Source organism: Phasianus colchicus, chromosome 5 (assembly GCF_987193195.1).
Source record: "Phasianus colchicus chromosome 5, bPhaCol1.hap1.1, whole genome shotgun sequence".
Lineage (NCBI taxonomy): Eukaryota > Metazoa > Chordata > Aves > Galliformes > Phasianidae > Phasianus > Phasianus colchicus.
Genome location: NC_143440.1, coordinates 51,143,012 through 51,163,813, shown reverse-complemented (window position 1 = coordinate 51,163,813; position 20,802 = coordinate 51,143,012). Strand labels below are relative to the sequence as shown.

The following is a 20,802-nucleotide window of genomic DNA, read 5'->3' as shown; positions in this document are numbered from 1 at the left end:
TCACTCATACATGTTTCACTGTGGATTTTCTCTTTTGTACTTAGTGTGTTCATTTGCATGCCATGTTTCCTGCAAGGACAGTGCGCCTCAGGTCTGCCCTATTCCACCTGAGCAAGCCAAAAGGCCCCTTGGTGTGGATGTACAAAGAGGAATAGGAACTGCCTATAAAGGTTATGTCAAGGTAATAGTCATTTGTTCTTGGACAAGAGTACAGCAGCACACTTTACTTACAGCTGTGCAGCTAAATTGTGCTAAAGCCATAAGACTTTAGGTGGCATCTGTATAACTTATTTAACGTTAGTTGCTTTAGATGTAGAAGAAAGGGTTGGTTTTACTACAAGACCTGAAGGTTAGTAGCTAAAATTTTAAAGGTGCTAAGGGGGTTGGAAAAAAGAAGGAAAAAAAATCCAATGCATTTCTTTAAGGAAGAATTTCTGTCATAGTTGATGCAAACATAATATAAAAGGTAAACTGCCTGACTGCTTTGGCATTTGTGTACTACACAGGCCACATTGTTTATCCTAAAGCTACTTAATATACTTACTATACTGTAACAGAGAATATAAGAGCTTAAGGAAGGAGAAATGTTTGCTCAATTATTTGATTTTCACTCCATTTTAAAGAGCAAGTAAAATGTGTTGTAATCCACTGATTATAGTTTATCTAAATGTCCCTGCTTTCTGTGTCTGCTGCATGTGCTTACATTTAATAAACAGTTACTTACTTCTACACAGGTTCCAAAGCCTACAGGAGTCAAGAAAGGGTGGCAGAGAGCCTATGCAGTTGTCTGTGACTGTAAACTTTTCTTATATGATGTGCCTGAAGGAAAATCCACCCAGCCTGGAGTTGTTGCAAGTCAAGTCCTGGATCTCAGGTTTGTGTTACTGTGATAGAGGAGAAATCCTCTGTTTTTTGTTTTCATTTTTTTTCCCGTAACAAGAGTACTTATATATACAAGAAACTTCTGGGTCATATAAAAACTCTGCTTTGAAGAAGACTTTATTTTCTGAGTATAGATGCCAGCTAAGTTTAGATTGAAAAAAGTGGCTCAAAAACAGTGAGTCACTTGAGTGACTTATGAGAAGGCAGAAGTATGAGAGTATTAGTATGCTTCTTCCTAGAATTCCATGTGCCCAAATGGAAAACAGGTGTACTTGGTGAATGGATTCTTCTGCTGCATTCCCACCTAAACAGCAAGTCAGATTGTCACACAGTCAGTAATTTCAGGAAAGTTAGAAGACTGAAGCAGCCTTCAGATAAGCATCAGCTAATTGACCATGCTGATGCCTCTGACTCTGCCTTCTCACAGGAGTCATTTTTTTGTGGTGAGCCGTTTGTGACACTGAACACTGTATGCAAAAGTTCTGAGACTTGCATTCATCAGAGTAACAAAAAAGTTTTAAAATTTTAATTTACAGAAATATCTAGTGTAGTAACTTATAATGTTACAACATAGTGTTGAATATAAAGTTTGCATTCCCAAGCATGTTGATTTATGTTTTCCCAGACAGCAGTACCATGGGATTACATCGGTACTGCTGCTCTGCTCTCATATTTATTCTCTGAGTATCATCAATGTCAGTTCTCTGACATGCTGGCAGCAGAAGTGCAGATCTATTGAAAATAGCAGCATTCTCATCAGTACATTGCTTGAAGCAACTTAGCCAGATATTGTACTGACTGTAGTATGTCTTATCTGTTTATTGTAGCTGCCTCTTTGAATCTGTCTTCTGAAGACTCTTAGATGTTTTAATAGACGCTAACTAGCACAGCTGTGAATTCTAGCATGGGCAAGTTTAGTGGCATTAGTGTCATCTTTGCACTAAAATTGGCAATTATGATGATCAACTTGGTCAAAATGCAGTTTAAAAAGGCTTGTGTGGACAAGCCCTCTGGGGTGGAGCGTCCTGAAATGCAAAAGTTGTTCCGATGTCTGTTTATCTTACTGTAATAGAGAATAAAATCTAGCTGTTTTGAAAACCCTTATTTGAATCCCACAAACTATAATTATGTTGCCAAGAGCTTTTTATGTGATTTTTCTTTTTTTCCAAAGGCCCCTCTCTTGCTACACATTGAGGTATGAATTATTCATTTCTAATGTGTCTGCTGGGCTGGAAGAGCAATATTCTTGCTGCTAATTGTAGAATAGGTGTGGCTGGTAAAAACAAAACTACACAAAGCCAGCCCACTTAAATTCAGGTGTACTTAGTTACATGTACAAATGCTGTAGAACCATAATTAAAGCTTGTGAGTTGTTTAGGTCAAGGGCAGTTATAGCATAACAAATAAGTGATCCCAGTTGTGACCTCTGTGCAGTGTTAACAGATTGCAGCCTATTGAAAACAGTGTGATATCAGTTAGATTTTGCTGAATACGTTTGTGTGTTCATGTACGTGATTCTCTTGTTATCTCTTTTTTACTAGAGATGAAGATTTTTCTGTGAGCTCTGTCCTAGCACCAGATGTAATACATGCAACTCGTAAAGACATCCCTTGTATATTCAGGGTATGGCTAACAATTTACTGTTAAAGATAATACAAATTGAACATTGGTATTCTATTTTCATAGTGAAGTATGTCATCCACATTTAATGTTTATTAAGCTATGCGAATTCTCTTTTCCCTGAATGCAAAAGTATAAAAATTGTAGAAATTTGCTGAAACGTGTATAAAACCAAGATGATATTCCTCCTACTGAATTAAAAAGAATGAAGTTCTCTTCCTTTTGGTGCTTCCTTGCATATAACGTTGCCTTTTTTTTCTTTTTTTCTTTTTACTTAGAATTCAATTCCTTTAGTGTATATTTGTATCCTCTTCCATTGGCATTACTGGATCCTGTTTTTCTGTTCTTGGCTTTGGAGTGCTTTAGCTTCGAGAATTGATTCTGTAACAAATTAGACTGAAGCTGGATTTTACTTGCTGACTTTGATTTACCATATGTTGTCTTAAGTAAAAAAGTATTTATTTCCTCAATTTCAAATATAAGTACAGTAGGAAATACGAAAACAAGATAAAATAATTAGCTTAGTTATGAATTCATTTCTCCTATTCTATCTGAATGCTGTTTAGTTTTAAATAAGAGAAAACCTTCCTAGATTTTCTGTGAATTATACTTAATTTGGAATTTTAAAATGTAGGGAAGTGTATGTTAATAGCCAATATCTATAATTCTTTTCATTTCAATACAGAAACTCTCACTGTTTTCAGCATCTAAACCTCAGTCATTTGGAATCAAATTAATGGAACATGGAAGCCAAAGAGCTGAGAGTCACATGCAGTGCCAGTGACTTTTATTTAGATAATATCTTGGCTACTTGAGTTCTACATTCATTTTACTTTTCTGCTTTTTTTTTTTGGTTGAAATAATTTCTGCCTTACATTTTCATCCTTTAGTTCACTACTACCTTCTTTTTCCTCTTACTAAACTGTATTTTATTTATTCGCATCTGCCTTCTGTCTTTCACATTGGAGAGGTTTGGTTGCTTCATTTAAAAAAAAGGCATCTACGCAATTTAGCTTGCTTGACTTTCTGCTTTTATCAAATAGTGCCAATATTGAAATACTTGTGTGGATGACGAAATGCCTTGTGTTTGATCAGCTTATCCCCTACATTAAAGAAATTTGATGAATTAACTAAAAATCTGGTATGTGAGGCTATCTCTTTAGATATCCTTTTGACAGGGACCAGAGAAGATGCTGGTCCACCTTTTTTTCCTAGTTCTTCAAAAAAGGAGTCCCTATAGCTGGAAGCCAGTGATATAGAATCATAGAATCCTTAAATTTGGAAGGGACCTTTAAAAACTGTCTAGCCCAATCCCCTGCAGTGAACAAGGACATGCATAGCTAGATCAGGCTGCCCAGGGCCTGATCCAGACTTGCCTTGGAAGCCTTCAGGAATGGAGCATCAACAACAACACTAGGTAACCTGTTCCACTGCCTCATCACCCTCACTGCAAACACCCTCTCCTGCAGGAGAGGCAGTTTTTGTAGCTTCATTTGATTCACCCTGAACATCATCTCCTAGATCTGCACATTACTGACATAATGTTATAGAACAGCCTATACAAAACAGTTAAGGTGGTTACTTCACATAATTTGTATAGAATATGGTATCTTTCTTTTGTGTGTTATTTCACACAACATGTGATGATATTGCTGATGTACCAGAAGGAGATTTTTGTTTCTTCTGGATTGTCTATTACCAGAAAGCAACACCAAGATGATGCCAAACTCCAAAATATTGCCACCTCTGACTCCCATGAAATTGAGAAAGAAATGCTCAAACTCCAACCATCTCTCCTTGGTAACTGTTTTGTAAACTAGATGTTAGGCTGTTGTAGCATCCAGACATTGCAGTCTAGATGACCTCATCCTGTGTCATAATAGCATCTCTAGTGGAGTCCTTCAGTAAGGACTTTTCTTATTTTCTCACCAAGGCATATAGACTGAAGATGTTTAATTCTGTGTACAGATAGCCTTCAGTTTTGCCCCCTTCTTTTTTTTTTTTAACCTTTTGCTGCTTTTTTTTTTCTGTTTAACTGTTGTTATTCTGCCAGTCTGCTGTAAAGGCTGATACTGACTGTTGTGCTATCCGTGACTGAAGATGAAGTTCTCATGATCTCTCAGTTCCTACAATCTCTTTGTAAGGGGTGCAAAACTAACGTTAAGACATTAGACATAAGGAAGAACTTTTTCTGTCAGAGAGTGGTCAGGCACTGGAATGGCTGCCCAGGGAGGTGGTGGAGTTGCCGTCCCTGACAGTGTTCAAGAGGCATCTGGATGAGGAGCTACAAGATACGGCTTAGTGCTTGTGGTAGCAGTGGTAGTGGGAGGACAGTTGAACTAGATGATCTTGCAGGTCGTTTCCAACCTTGTGATTCTATGGTTCTATAACTGAGTTAATGCGTACAGAAAGTTCCTGGATGGTTCTCTTATTCAGAGAACATGTTCTGCTTAGAGACTTATAGGATGATTTCCCTGAAAGTTAATTGAAGCTGTTTTGATTTTTGTTCAGTATTTCATTTACAGAAGATTGTTTTGTTTCAGGCCTTTAATGCAGATACAATTTGCACTTCTCTCCAGACAAATATTTTAAAAATTAAGTAGCAAAATCAAAATCTAGAACTAATAGCAATGCCATTGGGTTTTAAATGCCTCTGATTCTGAAAGCACGTGTTTCATTATCAGTAAGTTATGAGAAATCGATGGGGGAAAGTGTTTGGGACAAATTATTGCATGCATCTAAAATTCCATTTCAGAGCACGAAGGAGCCTTTTGCTTGCATGCATTGATTCGTGTGGGAAAGGAATGTAGGATTCCTTGCCCATATTTTAGGATTCAGAACGATTAAGCAAGACTGAGTGTTTTTAAACAAAACCGCTGAAGCTTGTGCATTTTTTTGAAGTGCTGTGGCCATATTAGGTCTGTGCTGCATTGCATACCACTTAGGTATGTTATGGCATTTTATGTTCACAGTTCTGGGAAGCATTTAATACTGACAAAGTGGCCACTTCATAAGTCAGAGTAGTATTGACAAAGTAATCAGCTCATTTATGGATAACAATAAAATAATGGCAAAAAGGACTCTTAGTACTGTTACTAATTTCATTTTCTCTGTCTGTTAAAAGGTGACAGCTTCTCTCTTAGGTTTGCCTTCAAAGTCTTGTTCTCTACTGATCCTGACAGAAAATGAGAATGAGAAGAGAAAGTGGGTTGGAATTCTAGAAGGGCTGCAATCTATCCTGCACAAAAACAGACTGAAAAACCAGGTCGTGCATATTCCACAAGAAGCCTATGACAGTACACTGCCTCTTATTAAAGCGAGTTTAGCTGCTGCTATCGTAGGTATGTTTGTTTTAGCTTTTATAAGTGTGTGAGAGTTGCTGAAGCTTTTAGGTGGGCTTCTGTAATAATGTTGATGCTTTGAATTCCTCAGATGAATATCTCAGTAGGAAGGTATGGGGAAAAGTGCTAATCTGACCCTGGTTAATCGGATTTCTCCATCCTCATGGGGTAAATAGTGATTGCTGAGCAGGCTGTTTTAGCATATATTCATTAGACAGCATGCTTTTGACAAGCTACATAAACTAAAGCAAAATTGATTTACTGTTGAAAATCTTTGTCCAGAAACGTTTCCAGCTGTTCAAAGAAAACAGTCTCTTTTAAAGATATGATAAAATATAGGTACGCTAATAGCCTTTTTTTTTTTTTTCCCTTCCTGGTTTAGATCGAGATAGAATAGCAATTGGCTCAGAAGAAGGACTGTATGTGATAGAAGTGACCCGTGACGGTAAGTTAGGCCATAATGAATGCAGTAATTATATACAGAACAGTGAGCTCCATAACTTTCAGTGCTGTTTTAATGTAGGTTATACAACAGCCCTTCAAGTACAGTAAGTATCAAAAGCACTCATTTAATTGACGAGAATGAAAAATGAATGTGAGATATAAACACTAATTTGTTCATTATCATTATATTCAGTTGACTGGCTGAAATTAAAGGGACAGGTTACTGGGCATACTCTGACACATTCTCACCTTAACTTTGTTCCCACAGTAGACAGCAAAACGCTTCAGTAGTCAGAGCACACAAAGCAGCAGTTGATGCACAGTGAATTATCAGGCACTTATTAAATAGAACTTGAACTAAGTGAGAGAAATTTGGCATGGAAACTTGTGTAACGTGCACCATCAGAGGACTGAAACTGGCTCTAATTAGAAATCAGGCAGCAGCAAAAAAGTGTTCAGAAGACTTTCACCGTGAAAGCCATTGTGTACAGTTCTCTGTTTCTTACAGCTGGTAGAAATTTGACAACCACTCGTATTATGTGACTGATGATGGCCAAAGCAATGACTTGCCCGCCTTTCCAGTATCTCTTTACCTCCATGACCTAATGCTTCCTTCCAAACCTGCTCTTTTCCTTCCCCTTTTTAATACACTCTACCCTCTTCTTTGAGAAAAGTGGGAATGCTTTAGCCTGTTCTTTCCCATGACTTGCCATGTCCATTCCAGAAGTTCATCCAGAACAGGTTTCTGGTGTGTCAGTAAAGTGAATGCTGTTTAGTCACTGGTCATCACAGACATACCTCTCTAACACTGAATTATCTGTCATCACAGATAAGAAATAAAGGAAGCGTTTTCCCCTTTAGGCTTATATCCTAGTCACAAACACAGATAAGTGAGGCAGACATGTCTTGGTATGGCAGAGAAAGCATATAGGCCAAAAGGCTTGCTAGCAGATGAGAACGAGGACAGTTAGGGGCTAAACCAGTCAAACACATCTGTTTAATTATGCAGTGCAGTTTCTTGAAATCTGATACTCCATGATATCTTACTGCAGTATAATATAAACTATTGGAGTCAAACTGAATTAATAAAATTTATATTTCTAACGAGCAGTGCAAATTTAAAAATAAAAGAATCTACTGCTATATATCCTGTTCCAAATTGCCATTGGAAACATTAGTCATTTATTTCTCTTTGATTTCAAAAGCAGCCAAACATACCTTGTGAAAACCATGCTTGCTTGTAACTGATGAAGCACTCACTCTAAATTCAGATGATATTCTAAATCCTTACTTTTTGTGGCATAAGAATTTAACATCCTTGGCTATCTGGTAGGATTGTCTTTGAGGCAAAAAGCAAACTGCTACTGCTTCCACTTGTTTAGAATAGGCCATTGCCCAATTTTAGGAGAAACTACTTTGTATGTAAAGACATCAGATATTTGAAATTCTTTTTTGCAGTAATGAATGCCATTCCTTAGAGTAAAATTCCAGTGGTCACCATTCTGTAAGTACTTAGATATAAACATAACTTAAGATGCAAGTAATTCCAGAGATTCCAGGAGAGCTTCTTGCACAGAATATATTTCATTTGAAAGGTCATTTCTTACAGGAACAATAAACACATCGCAGTGCCATGTGTAAGCATGAAAACAAATCATCAGTTTGGGTTTTAAGTTAAAAGGTGTTTTCCATGAGTTTTCTGTGGCCAGTTCCTGTGTGTAATGGTATTTTCATACATAGTAATCTGTCATTTTATGGCAACTGTAATTGTCAGTGTTAATAAACTGGCAGCTGCTTACATGAAAGGTCCTTGCCAGGACAAGTTGTACACAAGCCTGTTAGATGCTGCTAGCTCAGTATTGAAGTCTTCAAACAGTGAGGTCTCCCCAGTTTCTTTAGATAACCTAAGTAGTCTGTAATATGAGATAGCTTTTCCGAATGTGTGTACTTAACCTTTCCTGCTCTAGTTTAAGTTAATTCCTACTTCCCCTTTACCCAGCATGCACAACATTTTTTGCCTTTCCCTATAGGTATTTAATGTCCACTGGCTGTAGGGGTCTTGTATTTGCATATGGCATTTGCCAGCACTAACAGCATTCTGTATCCTCAGTTCCTAGCATTAAATACTTTACATTTCTTCTCTTTGTGTTCTTCTAATTCAGTCTTACTCCATAGTTTACTCAAAATACTGATGTTTTTCCTGAGCGTGGGGCCAGTTTCAGAAGGTACATGATGTTACAGTGAGTAGGTAGTACGGATATTAGTTTTTGGTTTTTTTTTTGAGTTTACCCTAAAGGTTAAGCAACCTTATCCTGCAATGCTATGAAGCTTTATCTCAATAAAAAGAGTTACAGGAATGCTTTGTTTCATTGTTCTGAGAATTAATAACAGAGCATCTAACATATAATAAGTGTTCTTTGTTATCTGGTATGTGTCTGTGTTTAGATCTATTTTTGGACATCAGTATATAAGTCTGCAGGACTTACAGGTTTATTGTTTGACTTAGACAGCTCTTGTTTCCTCTGCAGTGATCGTTCGTGCTGCTGACTGTAAGAAGGTGTACCAGATCGAGCTTGCTCCCAAAGAGAAAATCATCATCCTCATCTGTGGCCGGAACCATCATGTTCACCTTTTCCCCTGGGCCTCTCTGGACGGATCAGAAGGAAGCTTTGACATTAAGCTTGCAGAAACTAAAGGCTGCCAATTGATTACAACTGGAACGCTAAAGAAGAGTTCTGCGACTTGTTTGTTTGTAGCTGTTAAACGGCAGGTTTTTTGCTATGAAATTCACAGAACTAAACCTTTCCACAAAAAATTCAGTGAAATTCAGGCTCCAGGAACTGTTCAGTGGATGACAGTGTTCAAGGACAAGCTCTGTGTTGGCTACCAGTCTGGGTTCTCTCTGTTGACCATCCAGGGAGATGGACAATCTATAAACCTGGTAAATCCTAATGACCCCTCACTTATGTTCCTCTCACAGCAGTCTTTTGATGCCCTTTGTGCTGTGGAGCTCAGTAATGAGGAATACCTGCTTTGCTTCAGCCATATGGGAGTATACGTCGATTCGCAAGGTCGAAGGTCACGCATGCAGGAACTAATGTGGCCTGCAACTCCTGTTGCCTGTAGTATGTATATGTTTTTCTGTTGCCATATCCCTGTTGCTGCTTTACTTGTCTAAAAATAATCAGCATGTATTCTATTTTGCTTCGGTTTGTCTTTCAGTGCCAACAGTTTAAGTTTTGATGAGTTAACAGGATGCATATCCTGACAGTAGTTTTGGATTTGGCAATCTCATGGACTGAGATCCTGGAAGCTGCAAAAAAAATGCTTTGTTTTGTTCTAGGATGCAGAATAACTAACAGTGGAATCATAGAATCATAGAATTGCTCAGGTTGGAAAAGACCTTAAAGATCAAGTCCAACCACAACCTACCCATACTACCCAAACTCTAGCAACCCTCTGCTAAATTATGTCCCTGAGCACCACATCCAAATGGTTTCTAAACCCATTCAGGGATGGTGAGCACAAAATGTCTTGTACAGAGTAGTCCTGGATGCAGGGCAGTACAAGAATTCTGGAGCAGTCCTCGAGGCAGGAAATTCTGCATAGGTTTCAGCTCCTCTAGAGAGCATAAACATTTGGTTGTCTTTGCGTTATCTTCTGTGTCCAGTGTTCAAAGCACAGTAGGAAGTTGGAGACTAAATGTAACTGCAGCTCTGAAGGTTCATAAGGGTAACAAATAAGTAGAAATATTGCTTGTGGCAGCTGGTTGCAGTTTTCTCCTTTTTGTTATATTTTGAGGGAGAGAATTTCCAAAAAGAATGGAGGCAGGTGAAGGATAACTTTTCATCTGCTCTGTCCTTTTCAGGAGCTCTGGTTTATCAGCTAGTTAGGAGAGAAGCACACGTGGAACATTCTTCAGTAGTCAGAGGCAGTTCGTGATAAAACTCAGATTTCTATTTGGAGCTCAAATAGCAATTAAAGTGTTTCAGATGATTGAAGGCAAGAAATATCTTTTTGTTTAAATAGTACACAGAGCAGGTAGGTGCTCATTGGTTTGATCAGGCCAGACCCTAATGGCAGTTTGTTTAATTTTAATTGTCTCAAACTGAAATTGTTTGCTTGCTTTACTCTGACCTGGTTCTGTAGAGAAGTCGGAGGAAAAGGTACAAGGAAACAATGTTGTTGCAAATTTACTTCAAAGCACCATTAGCCAAAGCTAATGTTTCCTTTTCCTTTATCAGCTTTACAGTTCTCTGTATTTCAGCTGACTAGATGTGCTAGTTAATTGTTCTGTCTGTTATTATTAGAAGCTGGTCTTACTGTAAACTATTTTATAGCTCTCTAATATGTGCAGTTTGTTTTATTTTTTTAGAATAGTAGACAAAGGAAACTGGATTACTTCCTTTTCCATCAGCCTTGTCTTCCTTTCCAGACCTGATGTGATGGTGGCTGTTTTTTTATTCCTTATGAATTGTCCCATCAGGAGACCATCAAAGTGAAAATAGTTCTTTCCCTGTGGTAGCTTCTGCTGTAGCAAAGGAGGTTTTAGGATTTGGTGGATAATGTGGGTTATAGGAGACTCCAAGGTCAGTGTAAGCACAGTCTGCTCCATTCTTTTGGGCAGCCAGTTGAGTGTTGGATGTGAGCTGAAGGGCTTAGGCAGCGTGGGGCTGTTAGCTGCAATGTGCTCAGAGCCTGCTCAGCACTGGGAGCCGCATTGTGGGCAAGGCCAGTGCAGATGGGGCCAGGTCTCTGGATCTGGTGAGGCTCTGCCTGGGCTGCAAGCTGTGCCACACAGGAGCTCAGTGTTCCTGACTGGTGTTCTGTGCTCTCCCTTTATTTGTACATCCAAGCCAACCATGACCCCATAAAATCAACAGCTGACCATTAAGTCCCTTCTGGGATATGTATATATGGTAGCTGTCCAGAGATTACTGTGAATGAGCACAGAAAACAGCACCAAAACACTGTTTCAGTTCTTGTAAAGAGTGTCCTGTTGGGTTATTTTCCTTTTGTTCATTGAAGCAGCTCCCAGACTATCTTTTCTCTACTAAATGTGATAAATTTCTAGCAACTGTTCTTTACATCAGGACACAGACTTTATGTGAGTAGGATCATGTTGATATGAAGCTGTAGGTATCTCTGGTTTTTGTTGGACCTAAAATAAGCTTGTCTGCAGGTGCCCTTTATGCTTTTGAAAAAGGTTTAAAAGACAAAATGGATTGTGAGTCTTAACCATTGTGACATTTTGATGTTAACCCGATGAAAGCAACCCGTACATGAATATCTAAAGCTAGATAATTGTTAGCAAGAAAGGAAGGAAATTCAGAATAGAACTGCATCGTGACTTTGTGACCCACCTCACAGATGGTGACCCTCTTTTCTCCTGCACACAGCAGATGTGTGGGTAGTTTGTTGCTTCCGAAATGAAGTAATCTGCATCTGTAGAAAAGTGAGCTTCAAGCGCGTCACTTGATTCCTACCAAGTGCCAAATTAGTGTGCATCTGCAAACTTCAGATGGCATTTTGCAATTTCATGAAATCATCATTCAAAGCTTAAAAATACTGGAAGGGTCAGAGGTACATCTTTCTGTGATGCTGGCAGCTGTCATTAGCAAGTTTGTTATGGCAAAAATGTCTGTTTGAAAGTGGGCCTAGGAAAATGGTTGATATTTTAAAATGTAGCTTATACGTAGTGTAAGGTAGAGAACTTGTAACTGCTAAAATTTGCTTAAATATACATCAGATACAGACCTCTGAAGCCACATGAGGGTCTTCTCTTTGTTCTTACATCTATGCAGGTTGCAATTCTTCATACGTAACGGTGTACAGTGAATATGGTGTTGATGTATTTGATGTTAACACTATGGAATGGGTCCAGACTATTGGCCTGCGAAGGGTAAGTACTTTTCTTTGAATATGGAACTTAATTGGGCTAATTCCAAGGGAGATGTTCCTTCCTAGGAGGCTAAGCTTTAGTTGATTTTCTGCTTCCATCCTGAAAACAGATCAGACCATTGAACATGGATGGCACACTGAACCTCCTTAACTGTGAGCCACCAAGACTAATATATTTCAAGAACAAGTTTGCAGGTGAGTATTGAGCAAGGGGAGAAATGGGAAAATGATACCAAGCTGCCTGGATAATTTTAAGCAATGTTACCTTTGAATGAGATGAAACCTGTGTTGGATAATTCCGGGTCAGCATGACTCTAAGTATACAAATTTGCATTGTGATATTACAGTAGGAGCTGTCCTCAGTGTACCAGAAACATCTGACAATAGCAAAAAGCAAATGCTTCGAACAAGGAGCAAAAGAAGATTTGTATTTAAGGTTCCTGAGGAAGAGCGAATACAGCAGAGGCGGTAAGAATTAAGTTCTTTTTTTGTACCTGGTTCTACATGATGACGTGCAAAGATTGGGAATGCTGATAGTAAAAATCACTCTGCTTTCTTTAGGGAAATGCTCAGAGATCCGGAGCTAAGGTCAAAGATGATTTCTAACCCAACAAATTTCAACCACGTGGCTCACATGGGACCAGGAGATGGAATGCAGGTTCTCATGGACCTCCCGCTGGTAAAATACATTTGGAAGGGAGGGAGATGTATGTGCATGTGCAATTGCTCAGGCAAAAGAAAACATGAAAATTTACTGCGTAGGATTCAAATACTATCTAAGTACCAAATTTTTCTTCTAGACATTTTGAGAAAGGTAAACCTTCCTTATTTATGTGCAGTGGCTCTAAATCCTCTGCATGGAAATACCATTTGCTGGCTTAAGAAGGAGACACTGGGAGAAGTAGATATCATTGCTGGGAGCTTGTTAGTAGTTATGTAAATAATTGGTCTCTCCTCCTTCCTTTTTCTTGCTTGTCCCTTTAAAATAACAGAATGAATTTCCTTCCCCTCATCCTCTCGAATTCTGATCTGATACCACCTCCAGCAGGCTTGGAGCATGTCTTTCACAAGCTCTATGTCCACTGAAATCCTTTTCCAGAGTGACCATTCCTCACTGCAAGGTTCCCCTCTGCTTTCTTCCTCTTCTTGTTCCTCCTCTGCTTCCTTAGCAAGGGTAGGAGTAGCTGCATGCTGTCAGAAACAAGAATGGCATGCTTGTGCCATTTGGACAATTGCAGGAAAAAAAAAGGGTAGGGAGGAATGAATGCTTTGGAAGATAACTAAAGCACATGTAAGTTTGCAGCATTATTTTTTGGTTTGCATTTAAAATATACAGCAGTGTGAGCTATTTAATAGCTAAATATCCAAGAGCAAGATGCGGAGGTACACTTCTGAGGCTGTGTCCCTTCCATTTTATAGCTGCTCATCAGGGTTTTTCTTGTCCTTCGCTAGCTTCTGTAAGGATAATGCATTCATCCTTTCTGCAGGAGGAGGAAGGAAGCAGAGCTATTGGCACAGTCACTGCCCCTTCATAGAGGGTTTGCTGGCTGACAGGTTCCAATGGCTGCAATGGGGCTTAGTTCTTTCTCTGTCTTTCTCAGGGTTTGTGTCTGTTACTGAAAATATGTGGATGTGGTCAAGTAAGTTCAGAGTTTTTCTACCAACACCGAGTTGTAATAGCTTCAAAAGCACGGCAGAATTTTCACGAGTAACAAGCTCTAGTTGGATAACTTCTGTTGCTGGCTAACAAAGTGTTTCATTTCAACTGCAGAGCGTCTTACCTGCTGCACAGGATGAAAAACCATGTCCATCTACAGCTAACCTCTCACGGCAGCAACAGCAGCAGAGAAGCAAAACCTATATTTCGTGGCCCTCATCAAGTAAGGCTGGAAGCAAGCTTTTCAGTTCTAAAGTGTTGTTTGTGGCTTCAACAAGAGATGTAAAGCTGCTGTTTTTCCTTCTGTCTGTACAGGTGGCAGTGATGTGGGGGGAGCCATGCCTTCCCGAAGTATGTCTGATCCTGACCAGGAGTTTGACAAAGAGGTAAAGATGCTGTTGTTAAAAGGAGACTGACAACATCCTGTTGATGTAGATTGTTTTCTTCTTCCAGTAAATTAACTATCTTGGAAAATACTTCATAAAGACTGTGTTCTTTGTGGAGATATTTTCTTTCTGCAGATGTTTTCTTGTTTTCTCTAGCACGTAACACAATCTGATTGTATGTTGGATATACCAGTGCTGAAGCAAGGCTGAGAATCTTTTTCTGGTGATATTTTAAGACGTATTGTGTCCTGGATTAAGCTTTGTAGATGAGGCAATTTTGTCTAATTGATGAAATGTCCTCAAAGCTCCAAGAAATGTTCTCTGGGCTGTTAGCATAGAAGAGCAAAGAAGTGCTGCTTAGTTAAATAGCTTTTTGCGCTGCCTTAAGGAAAACTTTTTGTCTTGTAACTTGAAAAGGAATGAAATTTTAAAATGTAAAACTGTTTTTAGCAAATGTAAAATTACGTGCCAGTAGTCACTAGTCTGAAAGTGTCTGCAGAAGAGTGGTGTCCCTGAATCCAAGGAGATTATATGATAGGTTTATTTATTACCCCTTGATTTGCTACGGGTGTCACTTCTTGCCAGCTTTGTTGAAATGCCACCTGTGTGAGATAAGCATTAGGAAGTTTTGCTGGGAGATGAACTCTTAGATCAAGATATTTGTTTTTACTTTTTAATGCTTTTTAGTGTCCCTATTTTTAGCAGCCCTAATTTTACATTCTGGATTTATAGTGGTGGCTACCTTGTTTTTTCCAGAAGCCAGACCTCTGAAGGATGCCAAGTCAAAGTCTCAAGTTCTGATTGCAGCCATTCTCAGACTTCCTTTGTCATCTCATTGAGAGAATGCTTGTCACCATTAAAAGAAGCATGCTAACATGAGACTTTCTAACTGTAGGCATTTCTAAAACTATCATGATGTTTGAAAGGTGATGATGATAGAGCATCCCAGTTGCCTGTTGTTCTGTAGCATCCTTCTCAAATTTGATTATGCTTCTTGCTCTACTTGCTGTTTGTAGGCACGAGTAGCGGTAGGTTTTTATACCGTGTTCTTTTTTTGATAGACCTTGCAGTTTCTTGGGACATCTTAAATTTAATATACAGTAGATTGTAACTTGGAAAAGAAGTATCTAATACCACCTTCTACTTATATACTACTTCTCCTCACGTGGCTTTATTGCAGCATGATCTGGTTCATCTTGTTACGAAGGGTCTTGCACTGTTTGAGCCATGCAAAACCTTATGAACAGCATCCTTGTAGGATGTTACCTTTCAATTCATTTACAAAATATGTATTCCCTTTCTTGAACATAACAAGCTGCAATAGTACCAATGTTTCCTGTGCGGTATTTTGTAAGCTGTGAATTTGTGCAATGCTCACAGTTGTAGCTCACCAAAATAGTGGGAAGCTTGCCAGCCATCCTGTTGAAGTGAGACCAGCCTGTGAAGGCAGATATCCAACAACCAATCTAATGCTGGGGAAATAACTGGATAGACTGTCTCTGTTAGATATTGACGTAGGGCAGCTCCAGTAAGTACATTCAGTTTCTAGACCTCTGTCCAGCCTGGTACTTGGCAACCTCCACTCTTTTGTCAGGCACTGCACATGCTTGTCTTGTAGCTGGCGCTGTTTTGTAAGCAGTCTGTGTGCTCGTTTCCTTCCTTCTCACCAAACTGAAGATGATTTCACTGTAATTGTTTACATGTTTATACGGACTGATAAACCTACTCCTTGGCTATAAAAATGGCTTTAAAAGCTCAGCCTGGTGAACGCAGAGTAACAATGGACAGATAGATGTGTTCTATCAAGGAGGCTTTGCAGTGGCTGAAGTAGAGGAGCCTGGGGTACAGAGCAATTTCCACACACTTTGTCATACTTCATGTTATATCAGCAGAACTGCACTAAGGCCTGTTAAGGATAATAAAAGTATTTGCACTGTGTTTAGCTATGAAATGAATCTACTACATGCTACCTGTTGCTCTCCTTTATTTCTTGAATGCCTTGAAAGCTTTTGAGTGCAAGAAATTGATCTTAAATAAGTGTAATTTTTTAATGTTTCTCGTTAACAGCCTGATTCAGACTCTACCAAACACTCTACTCCATCCAACAGCTCAAATCCCAGTGGTCCCCCAAGCCCCAACTCTCCTCATAGGAATCAGCTCACATTAGATGGACTGGACCAGTCGACCTGCGACGCATAACACTACTGCTCACACCGGTCTGGCTTCGGTCACCCACTGCTCCACAGAGTACTCAAGAGCAGGGCAAAGCTGTCTCGGATGCTAGTGCCAAGACTGACACCGAATCTCTAGTGTTGTACAAGAGTAATTATATATCCAGATTGTAGATACAAACTATTGAAATGAAGAAAATTCTTTACTAAATAGCAATTGAGCTTTTTATGCAGAATTGTTCACTGCTCGGTTACGGTTGATTCCTTTCTGCACAGCTGTGACACAGTTTTATTGCATAGGAGCTTTTAAGGCCACCAGTAAATATTGTTATTCTTACACTGAAAAAGAAATAGAGAGAGATACTGATAATGTTGCTACAATATCAGGAATATTATTTTTCTATAGAATGATGTAATATCTCATTAGCAGGAAATCCTTTTAGACACGATTTGGACCTCTGGATAGGAAATGCAAGCAGTCTAGTTACATCCTCAGAAAAAATACACTTCTCCCTTTTTCCTGTAATGGTTTGTTTCCTAAATCTTAAGGAGAATGCTAGGAAGCTGTCGGTTGTTCCCAACATCAGTAGTATCACCAGGATGTCAAATAAAAGTTGGTTATAGTCTTGTGGCCTTTTAATTCATTTAGCCATTACATATTCAGCTGCGTAACAGTCTTTCTATCTTTCTACCAACTTTTTAGTCTTGTACATAGGACTGCTACCAATCTTCTACCCACACCCCGCTTGTTAGTCCTCATCAATCCCAGTCATTAGTCAGGGCTTTTAAAATATTGATAATTATTGCTGTGAAGAGAATTTTACTCATAGTTCCTGCCTATCTCCTTCTGAGAAGTCGTTTCTCCTGGGCTTTTTGGTGTAAGGACACACTATGTGGTTAGCTGGCAGGCCTTCTTGTGGACGCATTGCCCTTGGAGTCTGCTGGAGCTAAGGGACTCTCGCACTAAAACGTCAATCTGGTTTATTGGTTACCAAAGTGGAATGTGAAGGATGTGTAACTGGGGGTGCTGCTTTTCTCATTAAATGTATCCTCATCTGCATGAAGACCCCATGATTATTAATCAAGTATTGATCATGTAGAAAAATGCACAACACACTCCTGTATATTTTGCTATGGCCCACGTGCAGTGGTGATGTTTTGCGTGTATATTTAATCTCATGCTTCCATGTATTATACATTTAGTAATCGAAAGATTTGTGACCATGTTTCATTAAAAGCTTGTAATTAATTCAGTGGCTGGCATATCCAGTTTGTCATTGTCACACTAGTGTGCCTTCTGTGCCAATTTTATGACAGTTGGATGTCACTTATTTAAAATTTGGTTTAAATGGGCTAATGATATACCAATGGCTAATGTTCTTTTCTGAAACACTGTATAGGACGTGCACTTATCTTTAGTTAAAACTGAGTGTTCTAGTCAACATTTAATCCTGTTACGTTAAGTGTTGGACAGTACTTGCTCTTTTTCTCAGATTATTGATAAAGGGGCTCAGTTAGAGCTGGACACTACTGCTTTGGGGGTTTTCTGGTTTTTACTTTTTTAATGTAAGTCTAAGTCTTTGTAATTATTGAATTGTGAGAACATTTTTGAACAATTTACCTGTCAATAAAGCAGAAGAGGGAGGTTTTAAAGTTCATAGTTGTCTGTCTTGACATCTGGAAACAGTCCACCACTGACACGTGCTGTCATCTTGTGGTAACTTCACTTTGTCCATGAAAGCTTTATATAAACTGAAAAGTACTGTGAAGCTCCATACCTGAACGCTACAAGAACGGTGCATGTTTCTGCACATAAATGTATGCACTGGAGCAGTGCGAGGCCTTTTGGTGAATTACAGTGCTGAAATGTGCCCTCAGATTGTACTCAAGTAGCTATTTCATCAAAGCAGTGGCACAGTTAATTCATCTCAAATGATTCAGATCCTTATGGCCAAAGCATTCACACTGAGACTGCTGCCCAGAGAGCTGTGGGTGCCTCATCCCTGGAGGGGCTCAAGTGCAGGATGGATGGGGCCCTGGACAGCCTGAGCTGGTGGGTAGTGTCCCTGCATTGAGGGAACTGGATGGTCTCTGAGATCCCTTCCAATCCAAACCATTCTTTGCTTATGAGGAGGCTGCAGGATCTATTTGGACATCTTAAGTGAGGTAAAATAAGAAATACTGTACGTGTTTTCAAAGCAATAAGTGCTAAAGAAACACTGCAAACATCTGAAGGAGAGATGTGTGAATGGTGCCCCACACACAGCGCTGAGGGTGACAGGAGGATCGAGGTCTGTGTGCCGGCAGCCTTCCGACAAGCATTCAGGCTAATCAGCCTTTGACTTTTACAAAATGTTTCTCCAGCTCTCGAGTTGATTTTTCTCCTCACACTGAGGACTTAAGATGACAACAAAGTCTTTAATTATGGGGGTATTAAATCAGAGCACTCAGCAGTGCCAGGGCTCGGTTATAATTTAAGCAGGAGAACGTTTCTAGAAAAGTAAATGAATTGCTCAGTATGAATGCATTATTTATTTTTTCCTTCCCTTCAAATCTGGCTGAACAGAATCCCTCTCTGTGTCCCCACCACCGCACTTTTCAGATCTCTCCCCTTACAGCTCCTAATTCTGGTTACCTTAAGAGTTCTCCTGAGCCCTCAGGAGAACTCTGAGAAATGTGGAAATTCAAGACTGGAAGCAGAATGTTCTTCTGACCGTGCGCTTTCTTCTCCCTGGAGGCTGCTGGTCTAATATCACAAGTAAGGAATTCAGTTATGCAAAGAATGAGGATAATTTGGTCTTTGACACTTTCACAGAGGCATTACTCAGTCCCTGATGGAGGCACTGATGGACGTGCTACACAGGAATTTCATCAGGAAATTTTGGTCACTTCTAGCATAGAACTTTGACACAGAAGGCTGCATATTTTGGAATACCTTCTGGTGCCACTTGCTGCTCAGAGGTAAACAAAGCTGCCAACACCTCTGTCTGCAGCACAGCTGTGCTGAGAGCAAGCAGCTTCTTCACTGGGTACAGTCTGCTGTTGTATCTTAGTAAATGCTTGCTTTGTAGAACCATTTCAGTTGGAAGGGACTCTTAGAGGCCATCCAGTCCAGCCCCCTGCACTGATTAGGGACACCCACAGCTCCATCAGGTACTCAGAGCCCCATCCATCCTGACCTTGGTTGTCTGCAGGGATGGGGTATCCAGCACCTCTCTGGGCAACCTGTGCCAGTGCCTCACTGCCCTTATTGTAAAATAAATAAATAAATAAATAAAATGTTTTTCTTCTATCACAGTGAAATCACAGGGACTTCAGTGTGGAACTGCTGAACAGCCAGCACAATGATTGCTTTTCACAAGGCCAGCTTGGGCATCCTTTGCATAAGAATGATATGAGCTGGCACTGGTAGCATACAGCACTGAGAAAAGGGAGCCTTGAAGGAAAGAGAGGGATGTGGGAACGGAACTGCACCCCCAGGAGAGCCAAGTGTCACATTGTGACCATGTGCCAGGGCTAAGCTGAGCCTATGTCCAACGAGAAAAGAAGAAAACAGCTGTAGCCACGGCTGCTGGGCTACTGGAGCACCTCACGTTCCAGTGTGCTCTGTGCAAAGCAGCTTCAGTAGCAACAAGGAATGAGAAAGAATTCACCTGCTCAGGTCTGACCATCCATAGCATCGCCAGCAGGCTTTGTGATCTTCTTCCCATCTGCTCACACACCTACAAACAGTTCTGGGCTTGAATTCCACTCTCCGCACCCTCGTGCTCCTTGTCGCCTCCACCGAACGGCACGGACGGGCCGGGCAGATGGCTGCCATGCAGGAGCAGCCGTTTCCCAAGGGACGGAGAGCCGAAGGGCGATGTGAGCGCGGCCCTCAGCCGTATCGGCGCTGCGGGGCCCGGCGGAGCTCAGCCTGCCCACGGCAGCGGGGTGAGCCGAGGACAGCGCAGCACCGCGGGACGTGCTCCGCTATGAGCAGCTGCAGTGCTGCAGCCAGCCGCAGGAGGAACACGAACTCAGGAATAGGCCGTTCCCCGGCCTTGCAGTAAATATTTTTCCTGCTCCCCAATAAGATGCAGCACTTTTTCGTCACCTGACTGCACAGGGAATGCGGATTTATTGGTTGTTTTATCATAGATAAAGCCCCCAGATTCTTGCAGCACCGCCTGCTTCCAGCTTCTTACGCAGTGCTGCTCTGTATTCCCGGGAGGACGAGCAGCGCGATGGGCGCTGAGCTCTGAATGCTGATGAGAGGTGAGGGCCGCTGCCCTGCAGCAGCTTCGCCTGCTCCTTCCCTCCAGCAGCCCCACATCGCATCCCTCGGCTGCTACAAAAAGCCGTTTGTTGGCTCCGTGACGTTCTGAGCACTGCCGCATGCCTGAAGCTGGAGCTGCACC

The 20,802-nt window shown here is 40.5% G+C and overlaps 1 protein-coding gene across 4 annotated transcripts in view; it reads left to right on the top strand.

Moving 5' to 3' along the window:
* The window catches only part of CDC42BPB (CDC42 binding protein kinase beta), an 87,102-nt gene extending 69,447 nt beyond the window's left edge, over window positions 1–17,655 (top strand). For 3 of the 4 annotated variants that reach the window (XM_031592956.2, XM_031592954.2, XM_031592959.2), the window contains 13 exons: window positions 45–181; window positions 735–874; window positions 2,424–2,505; window positions 5,627–5,843; window positions 6,226–6,288; window positions 8,816–9,412; window positions 12,092–12,189; window positions 12,299–12,383; window positions 12,536–12,656; window positions 12,750–12,867; window positions 13,960–14,068; window positions 14,161–14,231; window positions 16,299–17,655. In XM_031592956.2, coding sequence (XP_031448816.2) covers window positions 45–181; window positions 735–874; window positions 2,424–2,505; window positions 5,627–5,843; window positions 6,226–6,288; window positions 8,816–9,412; window positions 12,092–12,189; window positions 12,299–12,383; window positions 12,536–12,656; window positions 12,750–12,867; window positions 13,960–14,068; window positions 14,161–14,231; window positions 16,299–16,430 — 1,970 coding nt within the window. In that variant the 3' untranslated portion in view covers window positions 16,431–17,655. Of the gene's footprint in view, window positions 1–44; window positions 182–734; window positions 875–2,423; window positions 2,506–5,626; window positions 5,844–6,225; window positions 6,289–8,815; window positions 9,413–12,091; window positions 12,190–12,298; window positions 12,384–12,535; window positions 12,657–12,749; window positions 12,868–13,789; window positions 13,829–13,959; window positions 14,069–14,160; window positions 14,232–16,298 lie in introns of all 4 variants that reach the window. The other variant, XM_090141677.1, reaches the window with a different exon arrangement.
* The last annotated feature ends 3,147 nt before the right edge of the window (window positions 17,656–20,802 follow it).